The sequence below is a fragment of the Chiloscyllium plagiosum genome, chromosome 16 (genome assembly GCF_004010195.1).
Source record: "Chiloscyllium plagiosum isolate BGI_BamShark_2017 chromosome 16, ASM401019v2, whole genome shotgun sequence".
In the NCBI taxonomy this organism is placed as follows: Eukaryota; Metazoa; Chordata; class Chondrichthyes; order Orectolobiformes; family Hemiscylliidae; genus Chiloscyllium; species Chiloscyllium plagiosum.
Window position 1 is genome coordinate 8030180 of NC_057725.1, and position 13309 is coordinate 8043488.

The 13309-nt window shown below is 39.9% G+C and overlaps 1 protein-coding gene across 8 annotated transcripts in view; it reads left to right on the top strand.

Annotated features, from left to right (window-relative positions):
• Positions 1 to 7629: 7629 nt before the first annotated feature.
• LOC122557634 (growth arrest-specific protein 2) overlaps positions 7630 to 13309 on the top strand; it is a 171211-nt gene continuing 165531 nt past the window's right edge. Inside the window, exons 1-2 of one of the 8 annotated variants that reach the window (XM_043705416.1) lie at positions 7630 to 7706; positions 9049 to 9214. In XM_043705416.1, coding sequence (XP_043561351.1) covers positions 9073 to 9214 — 142 coding nt within the window. In that variant the 5' untranslated portion in view covers positions 7630 to 7706; positions 9049 to 9072. The other 7 variants (XM_043705415.1, XM_043705417.1, XM_043705420.1 and 4 more) reach the window with 7 other exon arrangements.

Below are 13309 nucleotides of genomic sequence, written 5' to 3' on the forward strand. Positions count from 1 at the left end.
CACTTGCAGCCTTTGAACTATTGCATAGTTGATTATGATACCCCTTAGAACGTTGCAAGGACCTAACACTGGAGAATATTTCCACTTCTGCTGAATACAAAACAGCGCTTGGGTGGTGGCATTGAGCTTGGATGCATCCTTAATAAGGTGGACAGTGAAGAATTGCATCAGAAAAGTTGCCAGTACTCACAAAGGGAAACACTCATGAAGCTCCCTGAAATTGACGCAGTCAAAACTTTAGCCTTTTGTTTCAATTTATAAATTCAAAGGGGTAGATGCAGAGAAACTCATGCCTCTGATAGAGAAATCGAGAACACATCATATCAAAATTAAAGCTATGTTATTCAGCAGTAAAATCAGGAATACCTTTCTACATGCTAGGTAGAAATCCAGAACCAATTTCCCCAAAGGGTTGTGGATGCTCGGTACCTAGAGCTTTCAAGGTTGGGCTGGATAGATATTTGCGATGCAAGGGTATCAAGAAAATGAAGCAGAGATGTATAAATGGAATGGAGCTATTATCTAATTGAATGGTGGAGCAGGCTGCAGGAATTGAGTAGCCTAATCCTGGTTTCATCTTGTGATTCCAATTATATTCTTCCCCTTTTCATTTGCACTTGCTCTCTGCACAGGCTTTAGCCAGACTCACTGAATAGAAAAGAATAGCCTGCAGGCTGTTAAATACCTTAGACACAGTATTGAACACTGACAATTTAAATAATTGTCTGCCCAGAAGAAACTGCCAAATACATATTTCAACAACTCAAATGGAATGCCTACCATTGAATTGAAATAGCTTAACCCCCTCCCTTTGTTTTCCCTTCAAACAAACCATCTAATTGTTGCAAATTGCCATGTCAAAATTGAGTGGAACATTCCTTTGTGAGCAAGGCTGTTTTAACTCCATAAATGCCATAATGGTTAATGAAGTTCACATCGGTTAATGCTGGATGAAAAATTATTGGATAATCATGCGGGACGCGTTGCTGGATATTTGAGACTCTCCATTAGACTTACAATGCCTGCTAATTATTCTTTAATGAAGGGTGGAGTTATCCATTCTTGGAGGAGGCAACATCGGGAAATAAATAACTCATCGGGTATGAGTTCTCCCAGAAGAGCTACTCATTGTTTCTTGCCGTCTTTGCAGTTATTTCAACGGATGACAATTTTTACATATTTTTATTTTTAAATATATAACATTCACCTGTTAAGAAATGTTATTAAACACCTCTGGAGCGGGTGGGATCTGAACCCAGTATTCCTGGTTCAGAGGTACTTTTTAACACAATAATTGAGGCCCTTAAGTAGTCAATTAATGGCATCTTAGGGCCTCAACTCACTACCTCCCCAGTCAGCTGCCTCTCTGTGGGCAAGAATGGTGGTTCATTTGCCAATGATGCAATTGCCCTCTTCCTGTGACACCAGTTTCCCAAACTAAATCATAGAATGCCTGCGTTGCTTAAAGAGACCATTTGGTCCATCAAGTACACATCGACCCTCCCTCTGAAAAGCATTCGACCGAGCCCCCTATACTATTCCTGTACCACATATTTACGATAGTTAGCCCACCTAGCCTGCACATGGCAATTTTAACATGGTGAATCCACTTAATCTGCACATCTTTCGGCTATAGGAGTAAACTGGAGCAACCGGAGGAAACCCATGCAGACATGGGGATAATGTGCAAACTCCATTCAGCCAGTCACCCTAGGCTTGAATTGAACCTGTGTCCCTGGTGTCATGAGGCAACAGTGCTAACCAATTTTCCTATTTGCCTGTGTTTGGCCCATATGCCTCTAAACCTGTCCTATTCACGTACCCACCCAAATATCTTTTAAATCTTGTAACTGTACTTGCCTCGACCACCATTATTTTGGATCCATCCACAATGTAGTCCTAGTTGTGTTTAATTTTTGAATGTTAAGCTATTCTTGGTGAAACACATCAGTGTAGGTGTAACGGAAACATTTGTCTTCAACCGCAATGACTGAGTGTTCCTTGTCAGTTGTAAGTCTGCCACAGCTTAGATACAGAGTAAAGTTCCCTCCACTATGTCATTACATTTGATCCTGCATTTGATCACATTTTGATCAGTTTCAGCTCGTGAAACTATTCCTAATTGAAATTGATTTCATTTAGGATCCTAAGAGCTAAAAGAGAAAAAAAGGGGATTTCCATTTCAGCAGTTTGTACAGATTCCAACCTAAGACTCAGTGATGAAATAACAACAAAGTAAACTAAAAATCCTAGCCAACATTATCTAAACTACCAGTGCTGGATTTATTTTAAAATCTTCCCTTCCATCCAATCAAGGAAATCCAAAATGTCATCGCCATCATCACAGTTTCAACTATCTGAATTCACTTCATCCCTTATCCTTCATTTGAATCTATCCTGTGAATTTTTAACGACAGAATCATAGAATCTTACAGCACAGAAAGAGTCTATTCAGCCTATTGTGTATGTGCCAGCTCTTCAAAGTGCAGTCTAATTTAATTGCACAATCCATAACTTATAATTATTTTGCTCCATAACACTACAATTTAAATCTCTTCAAGTTCATGTCCAACTCCTTTTGAAAGTCCACATGACATCTGATTTTTCTACTCTTTCGTGTGCAGGTATGCATTCCAGATTTGAACAATCATTGCAAGCAAAACAATCTCCTAATTTCTCGACTAGTTCTTTTGCCAATAATTTTAAAAGTATGACCCCCAGTTGTGGATTCACTGAGTTGTTCAGTCAAATCTCTAAAACCTAATTTTAACCAGGTGCTAATACCATGAAGAAAATTAATAAGTGATCCTGGTTGATGGGCTATAGTCTACCAGATCTGTGATCCATGTTACTTCTGTCACTTTCCTAATTGTTTGAGACATGTAAGCCCTGAAGCAAAGCTGAACTCTTTTTTCTGCCAACAATAGACCAGTTACTACTTGGTGGACAGCGAAGAAGGTTATCTCAGAATAGGATGGGATCTTGATCAGATGGACCAATGGGCCGAAGAGTGACAGATGGCGTTTAATTTTGATAAATGTGAGGTGATGCATTTTGGGAAAGCAAATCAGGGCAGGAATTATACACTTAATGGTAAGGTCCTGGAGAGTGTCACTGAACAAAGAGACCTTGCAGTGCACGTTCATTGCTCTTGAAAGTTGAGTTGTAGGTATAGAGTCATAGAGATGTACAGCATGGAAAGAGACCGTTTGGTCCAACCTGTCCATGCCGACCAGATATCCCAACCCAATCTAGTCCCACCTGCCAGCACCCAACCCATATCCCTCCAAACCCTTCCTATTCATATACCCATCCAAATGCCTCTTAAATGTTACAATTGTACCAGTCTCCACCACATCCCCTGCAGCTCATTCCATACACGTACCACCCTCTGCGTGAAAACGTCGCCCCTTAGGTCTCTTATATATATTTCCCCTCTCACCCTATACCTGTGCCCTCTAATTCTGGACTTCCCCACCGCGGGGAAAAGACTTTGTCTATTTATCCTATCCATGCCCCTCATAATTTTGTAAACCTCTGTAAGGTCACCCCTCAGCCTCCGATGGTTCAGGGAAAACAGCCCCAGCCTGTTCAGCCTCTCCCTATAGCTCAAATCCTCCAAACCTGGCAACATCCTTGTAAATCTTTTCTGGACCCTTTCAAGTTTCACAACATCTTTCCGATAGGAAGGAGACCAGAACTGCAAGCAATATTCAAACAGTGTCCTAACCAATATCCTGTACAGCCGCAACATGACCTCCCAACTCCTGTACTCAGTACTCTGACCAATAAAGGAAAGCATACCAAACGCCTTCTTCATTATCCTATCTACCTGCAACTTCACTTTCAAGGAGCTATAAACCTGCACTTCAAGGTCTCTTTGTTCAGCAACACTCCCTAGGACCTTACCATTAAGTGTATAAGTCCTGCTAAGATTTGCTTTCCCAAAATGCAGCACCTCGCATTTATCTGAATTAAACTCCATCTGCCACTTCTCAGCCCATTAGCCCATCTGGTCAAGATTCTGTTGTAATCTGAGGTAACCCTCTTCGCTGTCCACTACACCTCCAATTTTGGTGTCATCTGCAAACTTATTAACTGTACCTCTTATACTCGCATCCAAATCATTTATGTAAATGACAAAAAGTAGAGGACCCAGCACCGATTCTTGTGGCACTCCATTGGTCACAGGCCTCCAGTCTGAAAAATAACCCTCCACCACCACCCTCCGTCTTCTACCTTTGAGCCAGTTCTGTATCAAAATGGCTAGTTCTCCCTGTATTCCGTGAGATCTAACCTTGCTAATCAGTCTCCCATGGGGAATCTTCTTGAACGCCTTACTGAAGTCCATATAGATCACATCTACTGCTCTGCCTTCATCAATCTTCTTTGTTACTTCTTCAAAAATCTCAATCAAGTTTGTGAGACATGATTTCCCATGCACAAAGCCATGTTGACTATCTCTAATCAGTTCTTGCCTTTCAAAATACATGTACATCCTGTCCCTCAGGATTCCCTCCAACAACTTGCCAACCACTGAGGTCAGGCTCACCGGTCTATAGTTCCCTGACTTGTCTTTACTGCCCATCTTAAACAGTGGCACCACGTTTGCCAACCTCCAGTCTTCCGGCACCTCACCTGTGACTATCGATGATACAAATATCTCAGCAACAGGCCCAGCAAACACTTCTCTAGCTTCCCACAGAGTTCTTGGGTACACCTGATCAGGTCCTCAGGATTTTAGATTAGATTAGATTAGATTACATTACAGTGTGGAAACAGGTCCTTCGGTCCAACAAATCCACACCGACCCGCCAAAGCGCAACCCACCCATACCCCTATATTTACCCATTACCTAATTCTACGGGCAATTTAACATGGTCAATTCACCTAACCTGCACATCTTTGGATTGTGGGAGGAAACCGGAGCACCCGGAGGAAACCCACGCAGACATGGGGAGAATGTGCAAACTCCACACAGTCAGTCGCCTGAGGCGGAAATTGAACCCGGGTCTCAGGCGCTGTGAGGCAGCAGTGCTAACCACTGTGCCATCGTGCCGCCCACCTTTAACCATTTCAAGACATCCAGCACTTCCTCCTTTTGCAAGTTGTCACCATCTATTTCCCTGCAGTTTATATCTTCCATATCCTTTTGCACAGTAAATATTGATGCAAAATATTCATTTAGTATCTCCCCCATTTTCTGTGGCTCCACACAAAAGCCGCCTTGCTGATCTTTGAGGGGCCCTATTCTCTCCCTAGTTACCCTTTTGTCCTTAATATATTTGTAAAAAACCCTGTGGATTCTCCTTAATTCTATTTGCCAAAGCTATATCATGTCCCCTTTTTGCCCTCCTAATTTCCCTCTTAAGTATACTCCTACTCCCTTTATACTCTTCTAAGGATTCACTTGATCTATCCTGTCTATACCTGACATATGCTTCCTTCTTTTTCTTAACCAAACCCTCAATTTCTTTAGTCATCCAGCATTCCCTATACCTACAAGCCTTCCCTTTAACCCTGACAGGAATATACTTTCTCTGGATTCTTGTTATCTCATTTCTGAAGGCTTCCCATTTTCCAGCTGTCCCTTTACCGGTGAACATCTGCCTTCAATCAGCTTTCAAAAGTTCTTGCCTAATACTGTCAAAATTGGCCTTTCTCCAATTTAGAACTTCAACTTTTAGACCTGGTCTATCCGTTTTCGTAAGATAGTGAGGAAGGCATTTGGTATGCTTTCCTTTATTGGTCAGTGCATTGAGTATAGGATTTGGGAGGTCATGTTGCTGCTCTATATGATATCGGTTAGGCAATTTTTGGAATACTGCCTGCAATTCTTGTTTCCCTGCTTTCGGAAGGATATTGTGAAACTTGAAAGAAAAGATTTATAAGGATGTTGCCAGGGTTGGACGGTTCGGGCTATAGGGAAAGGCTGAATAGGCTGGAGCTATTTTCCCTGGAGCATTGGAGGCTGACGGGTGACCTTATAGAGATTTATAAAATCATGAAAGGCGTAGATGGGGTAAATAGACAAAGTCTTCTCCCTGGGGTGGGGGAGGGCATAGATTTAGGGTGAGAGGGGAAAGATTTAAAGGGGACCTAAGGGGCAACTCTTTCATGCAGAGGATGGAATGAGCTGCCAGAGAAAGTGGTGGAGGCTGGTACAAGTTAAAAGGCATCTGGGTGGGTATATAAATAGGAAGGGTTTAGAGGGAAATGGGCCAAATGCTGACAAATGGGACTACATTAATTTAATATATATGGTCAGCATGGACGAGTTGGACCGAAGGATCTATTTCCAAGCTCTACATCTGTATGACTCTATGGCTGTATGACTCTAAATACTCAGAACATGATGGCTACCAGCCCTGGTAGAGATACGTGTTATTTAAATGGCCACAACTCCATTAATAGTGCCCACTGTTCTAAAAGACTTCGTGATTTGTGAACTTCCAGAGGCAGTAGTGGATGCAGGTACAGTTACAACGTTTGAAAGACTTTTGGATAAGTACATGAACAAGAACTGTTTGGAGGGATACGGGCATGCAGGTGGGACTACTTTAGTTTGGGATTATTGATGGTATGGACTGGTTGGATCGAAGGTTCTGTTTCCACACTCTATGACCCTGTGACTAAGACTCTATGACTGCTCAGGAAACTTTTCAACAGTTAAATTGGTCACTATAATATAATGTCACATGGGAAAAAGTGTGATGGAATGTTGATTGGATGACAGTGAAGCATTTATTTCTAAAATATTATGATATGAATAAACACCGTAGTTTCAGTGAAATCTTTTAAAAAACGAATGATCTGGAGCTGTGCTTTATCTCAAAGCCCTCTATTCCAAGCAACTGCTTTCAAAATTTGTCAATTATTTTTATGTCAGGAAGTAGCAGCCATTTTGTGCAATATATGAGCCCACAAATACCACAAATTGGTGAGGGAAGAATGTTTTGAGGCCACCACTGCTGGTTCTCAAAATGTTACCAAAAGCTCTTTCCCGACCAAATGAATCACTCGACGTGCCAGGCAGCTATGTAACCCCAGACACCAGTGTTAAACACATAACCACGAATTACAGGCACGTTGTCAATTACTTGATCTATTGTTCCAAGATAACTAAATCAAAATTCTGTACCAGACCTTTAGATCTTTTTTTTGAAACAAAATCAAAATAAAGTAAGATAAAATTTAGCGCAAGAATTGAAACCAGGACAGCGATTTCGTGGTTAATGTCTTTGTTTTATGCACGGCCAAATTAAGTGTCAGTTAGTATAAAACCCAGCATCATGCAACTTACATGAATAAAATATTATATATACCGTCAACAAAGGAAAAGCGATATATGAAAGCAATGTTCGAATAACCTGATTTTGCCAGATGTTGAAATCTATACGCGTTTCAGGGATAAACCTTTGAGTGTGTTTGGTAGCGCATATGTGCTTCTAGTCACTGATGACCGTTCTTGTTTGACAGGACGATGTGATTGTATAAGAAATGTCTTGTGCTCCAATTCTCATCCGCCCGACTGGGATGCTTCAAAATAAGACGCACACTTAACGAATTGAAGGATTCGTCATGCAGGAGACCGATTGTGAAAAGTGTTGCTTGATTCACACGTGCACACGAGAAGATCGAACGGCAGAGTGTAGCATTGCAGGAGAAAGAGAGTGAAAGATCCAGAACAGAGCCGCTTGTACCGGGTGAGGAGCGCTGCAGTGTTTCGCCTGCAATGATGAGCTTCCACGACACTACAGTAATAAAACACGATAAAAGGCGGCATTTTTGCGTATCATGAAGCTAATCACAGTGCGAATTTATAATTCGAAACAATTGAGAATGTATAATTTTAGCCCCAAGTAAATGAAAACGTACGAGGTATCCTACTGTGTAACTACAGTCGATGTTTTGATATCGCTTTGGGAATCCTTTACACTGTATTTTATTTGGATGTTAATTCTTAAACACTGAATTGTTTTGTAATTTTTTTTGTTTGCGTGAAACGTCAAATTGAAAGTGCTGCAACGTTGTTGCGCTTATGAGGAAAGGTCGAGCGAGAGATTAAAAAAAAACGTTGCATTCATTTTGCCCAATGAATCCTCCAAAATGTCAGATTATTATTTCAACATCATACCAATTATAATAAAGCAGTAATTTCAGTGCATTGTGTTGCTAATCATCACCTAATTACACTGGGGAAGCTTAACTTGGACTTATTCTGTGTATACAGACGGTTCTAATGTCAAAGGTAGACGAATTATTGAAAGAAGTGCTGAAGCAATTGCAGATGCCTCTATGATTGCTTGCTTCTTTCATGTGCAACGCTTTTGTAAATATCAGTTTGATAGCTTAAATTACTGATGAGACCAAACATTGTAACACTGCTCCTTCCTGAGAAGATGGAATGAATGCTCTACTGTGCAGGCTTATGTAAAACCCCACTGTTCGTTTCGAGGGGAGTGATTATGCCTTACAATCCTGTTGAAAAAGGAACAGACTGCTGCATGCCATTAGGCATGCTGTAAACTGTACTAAACCAGGTCACTGTTTTTGATAATGCTGCTTAGAACTTGAGATGTAAGCTCACATTCAGGTACAAAAAAGACTGTTCTGGAACAGGAAAAACAGTCTAACTGGAAGTTTCTTTTGCAAGCGACATTGTTAGTGTTATATGTAGCCAAATTCTGCTTTTTGGGAACACGGTAAAACTTAAAATACTGCATTTAAAACTTAAAAATATTGTATCCACTTAAAATAAGTAGTTTGATTCTTTTTTTAAAAATGATGTAAACCTTTTTTGATCGTCAAGTTAATGCTGAAATCAGATGCTCGATTCTTTACTATGAGTGAGTCTAATCGTAATTTATGCTATATTACGTTGGAATCAATATGCCTTTTTTTGCTTCTTTGTTTTTGCATTCATTTCAATTATTGAGAAATAAGGAGTAGAATATTTCTGAACAAAAATAAAGTTTGTGCATGGCACATCATCACCTGTTGTCCTTTCTACAGCATCATGGACACTTTATTTTTCTTTCCTGCTAGATAAGAACAAGTGGATAAGAAAAGATGTGCAGCACATTCAGCCCAAAGGAGCCGGGGCCAAGCCTGTCTGATGTGCATCAATATAGTCAGTGGCTGGCGAGCAGGCATGAAGCTAGTTTATTACCAATGAAGGAAGACTTGGCTCTATGGTTGACAAATTTACTAGGTAAGATTACACTTTTAATGTTAATTCAGATAATTGTTGAAGATTGAACTATTTTAACCTTGATAAAAACAGTCCAGCCATTGAGCAGAACTCTCCCAGAATAATATCTGCTTATGTGAAGTACAGTGTAAACATACTAAAATATTACAGAGGAAATATCCTAGTCATTCATCTAGTTTGTTCCAGAAATGGATTCTATTTTTACAATAGTCTTGGTGGTAGTTGAATCTTTACATTGTTCTATATTTCCAATATATAGTTTGATTTTTAATTCTAAATATACACATATCACATAATTAGTTAGAATTTTTAACTTACTTTTGTAGAATTATTTTGGTAGCAAGCCTGAGTCATTAAATTGAATATTGTAGTTTAGATTTATGTTACACCAGATCCCGTGCCTCATTCATTTTTTATGGAGTTCAATTCCTGTATATCTATAGGTCTTACACATTATCAGTAAAATCACCAAGTCTTTTTGTCTTGAAAAACTGAGTAAAGTTTTGCACTCTAAATTCTTGTTTATGTGTGAGGAATGTCATTGGCAAGTCTACTTGTTTTATTAACATTTACAGTGTAGTTAACTTGCAAGTTTCAGAAGTTTTGGACAATGGTTTCCATCTTGAAGAAGCATCCATGCACAAGTCATTATGACGACCAGATAGCATGACTCAGCATTGGCTAGAATTAATTAATTAAAGTTCGATGCATGTGCTTTTAAAGATCTAAGTTCAACCATTTAGTTGGTGGGGAAGACTGGAAAGCAGATTTTTCTCTGCCTTGCATTTGGCCACTAGCATCCTTCATTACAGGTGAAGATTAGAAAGCAGTGAAGACTTGCTTTGTGAGCTTTCTGCCTGCAGTATACCCAGGATCTCCAGGCTTTTTGTTACAGTATTCTTAAATTAATCTCCACCTGTAGTAGGTCCATAGTTCCTTGAAAGCAGAGCACAGGTAGATAGGATAGTGAAGATGACATTTGGTATGCTTTCATTTATTGGTCAGAGCATTGAGTCTTGGAGTGGGAGATCATGTTGCAACTGTACAGGACATTGGTTAGGCCACTTTTGGAATATTGCATGCAATTCTGGACTCCTTCCTTTCAGAAAGATAGTGTGAAACTTGAAAGGGTGCAGAAAAGATTTACAAGGATGTTGCCAGGATTGGAGAGCTACAGAGGGATGCATAGGCTGGAGCTGTTCTCCCGAGAGCATCGGAGGTTGAAGGGTGACCTTATAGAGGTTTATAAAATCATGAGGGGCATGGATAGGTTAAATTAATAAGGTCTTTTCCATGGGGTGGTGGAATACAGAACTAGAGGGCATAGGTTTAGGGTGCGAAGGAAAAGATATAAAAGATATAAATGGGATGTAAAGAGGAATGTTTTCACGTAGTGGGTGGTGCATGTATGGAATGAGCTGCCAGTGGAAGTGGTGGAGACTGGTACAATTACAGATTTTAAAAGGCACCTCAATGAGTGTATGAATAGGAAAGGTTTAGAGGAATATGGGCCAAGTGCTGGCAAATGGGACTGGATTAAGTTAGGATATCTGAGTTGGACCAAAGGGTCTGTTTCTGTGCTGTACATCTCTATGACTCTATGACAGACTGACCATTGGCTTTGGAATATGACGAAGGATGCTTTTACTTTTCTCTTTCGTTTTGCCATGTACAGAATTAAACAAGTATAGAAATAGGGAACAAAAGTAGGCCACTTAGCCGTTTGTGTCTGTTTTTCCATTCAATGATATCATGGCTGATCTGATTTTGACTGCAATTTTACATTCCTGCATTCGCCTCAATAATCTTTTATCCCTTGGTTATCAAGAACCTACCTACCGCTGCCTGAAAAATATGTAAAGGTTCTGCATCCACAGCCTTAAGAGGAAGGGAATTCCAAACACTCATGACACTTAGTGAATTTTTTTCTTCATCTCTGTCTTAAAAGAGTGACCCTTTATTTTTAAATTACCCCTAGTTCTAGGTCCTCCCAGAAAAGGAAACGTCTTTTCCTCCCCTACCCAGTCAGTCACTTAATAAGATTAGATTAGATTACTTTTAGATTAGATTACTTTACAGTGTGGAAACAGGCCCTTCGGCCCAACAAGTCCACACCAACCCGCCGAAGCGCAAACCACCCATACCCCTACATTTACCCCTTACCTAACACTACGGACAATTTAACATGGCCAATTCACCTAACCTGCACATCTTTGGACTGTGGGAGGAAACCGGAGCACCCGGAGGAAACCCACGCAGACACGGGGAGAATGTGCAAACTCCACACAGTCAGTCGCCTGAGGCGGGAATTGAACCCGGGTCTCTGGCGCTGCGAGGCAGCAGTGCTAACCACTGTGCCACCGTGCCGCCCACCATAACTTATATAATTCAATTATATGTAATTTTATGTATTGAAATTAAATTGCATCTGACTCTTCTAAACGCCAGAGGACACAGGCCCAGCCTGTCTTGCCTCCCCTCATTAGACAATCTGCTAATTCCAGGCATTAGTCTAGTAAACCTTCGCTGAACTGCTTCCAATGCATTAATATCCTCCCACAAGTGTAGTGACCAGTACTGTACTCAGTACTCCACATGTGATTGCACAAATGCCCCGTCTAACTGAAGTATTACCTCCCCATTCTTGAAGTCAATTCTCCAATGTACCTTTCTATTAACATTTCCTGAGTACTCACTGCATCTGCAAGCTAAACCTCTGCAATTCATGCACTAGGACACACAAATGTCTCTGCAATAAAACAAAGAACTGCTGCTACTGGACATCTGAAACAAAGCATAAATTGCTGGAGAAACTTAGCAGGTCTGGCAGCATCTGTGAAAAGAAAGCAAAGTTTTGAATTAATGCTTTGAGTCCAGTGACCCTTCTTCAGATTCATTTCTGATGAAGAATCACCGGACTAAAAACGTTAACTCCTTCTCAGTTTCTTTTATGTAATTTCTGTTAGTGTTTCAGATCTCACTGCATCTCAGATCCCTGCAATCTCTCACTCTAGATCTTTTCTTATTCTTCTCCCAAAATTAAGGATTTCTCACATTCCCTCATTATACTCCATTTGCCAGATCTTTGCCAACTTGCTTAAACTTCAGTATCCATTTGCATGCTCCTTATGTACTATTCACAGACTCTCCTATCTATCTTTGTATTATCAGCAAATTTAGCTACCATGCCAATGGACACATCACCACATTATTTGTATAAATTGTAAAGTTGAGGTCCCATCACCAACCTCTGTAATACACCACTGTGACATCCATCCAGCCGAGAAAATACCCATTTATTTCAATTCTCTGCTTCCTGTTTGTCAGCTAACCTTCTATATTTGCCAACATGTCACCCCTAAAGCCATGACAATTTATTTTCTGCAGTATCCTTTGATGTGGCACCTTATTCAATATCTTCTGAGAATCTAAATACAATACATCCACTGATTTTTCCTTTATTTACAGCATAAGTTCCATTTTCAAATAACTCCAATAAATTCACTCAATATTAATTCCCTGTGACATAACCATATTGGCTGTCCAATTACCAAAACTTTTTCAAGCATTCTGTTACAATTTAAAAATAATATCTTCCAACATTTACCCTATCACAGACATTTACATAACTGGCCTGTAGCTTTCTGCTTTCTGGCTCCCTCCTTTTTTTGAACAAAGGAGTTTATTAGCTATTTTTCAATCTAATGGAACCTTCTCCAAAACCAATGTGTGTTAGAAAATTAAGATCAATGCATCAACTATTTCACTGGCTATTTCTTTTAAGATCCTCGAATGAAATCCATCAAGACCTGGGGACTTAGCAAATTTCTGACAGCTTACTCAGTACTCCTGAATAAATTGTAATTTTATTGAGTTCCTCCCTTGCTTTCAATTCCTGATTGACATCTATTTCTAGGATATCATTGTATCCTTTAGAAAGGATACTATTGCAAAATATATATTCAATTCCTCTGCCATTTCTTCATCCTCTATTATTAATTCCCTCAATTTATTTTCTATAAGACCAAAAACTTAATTTGTTAATTCTTTTTTAAATATTGGAAGAAATGTCTCTTAGCTGTTTTCTTGGTTTTT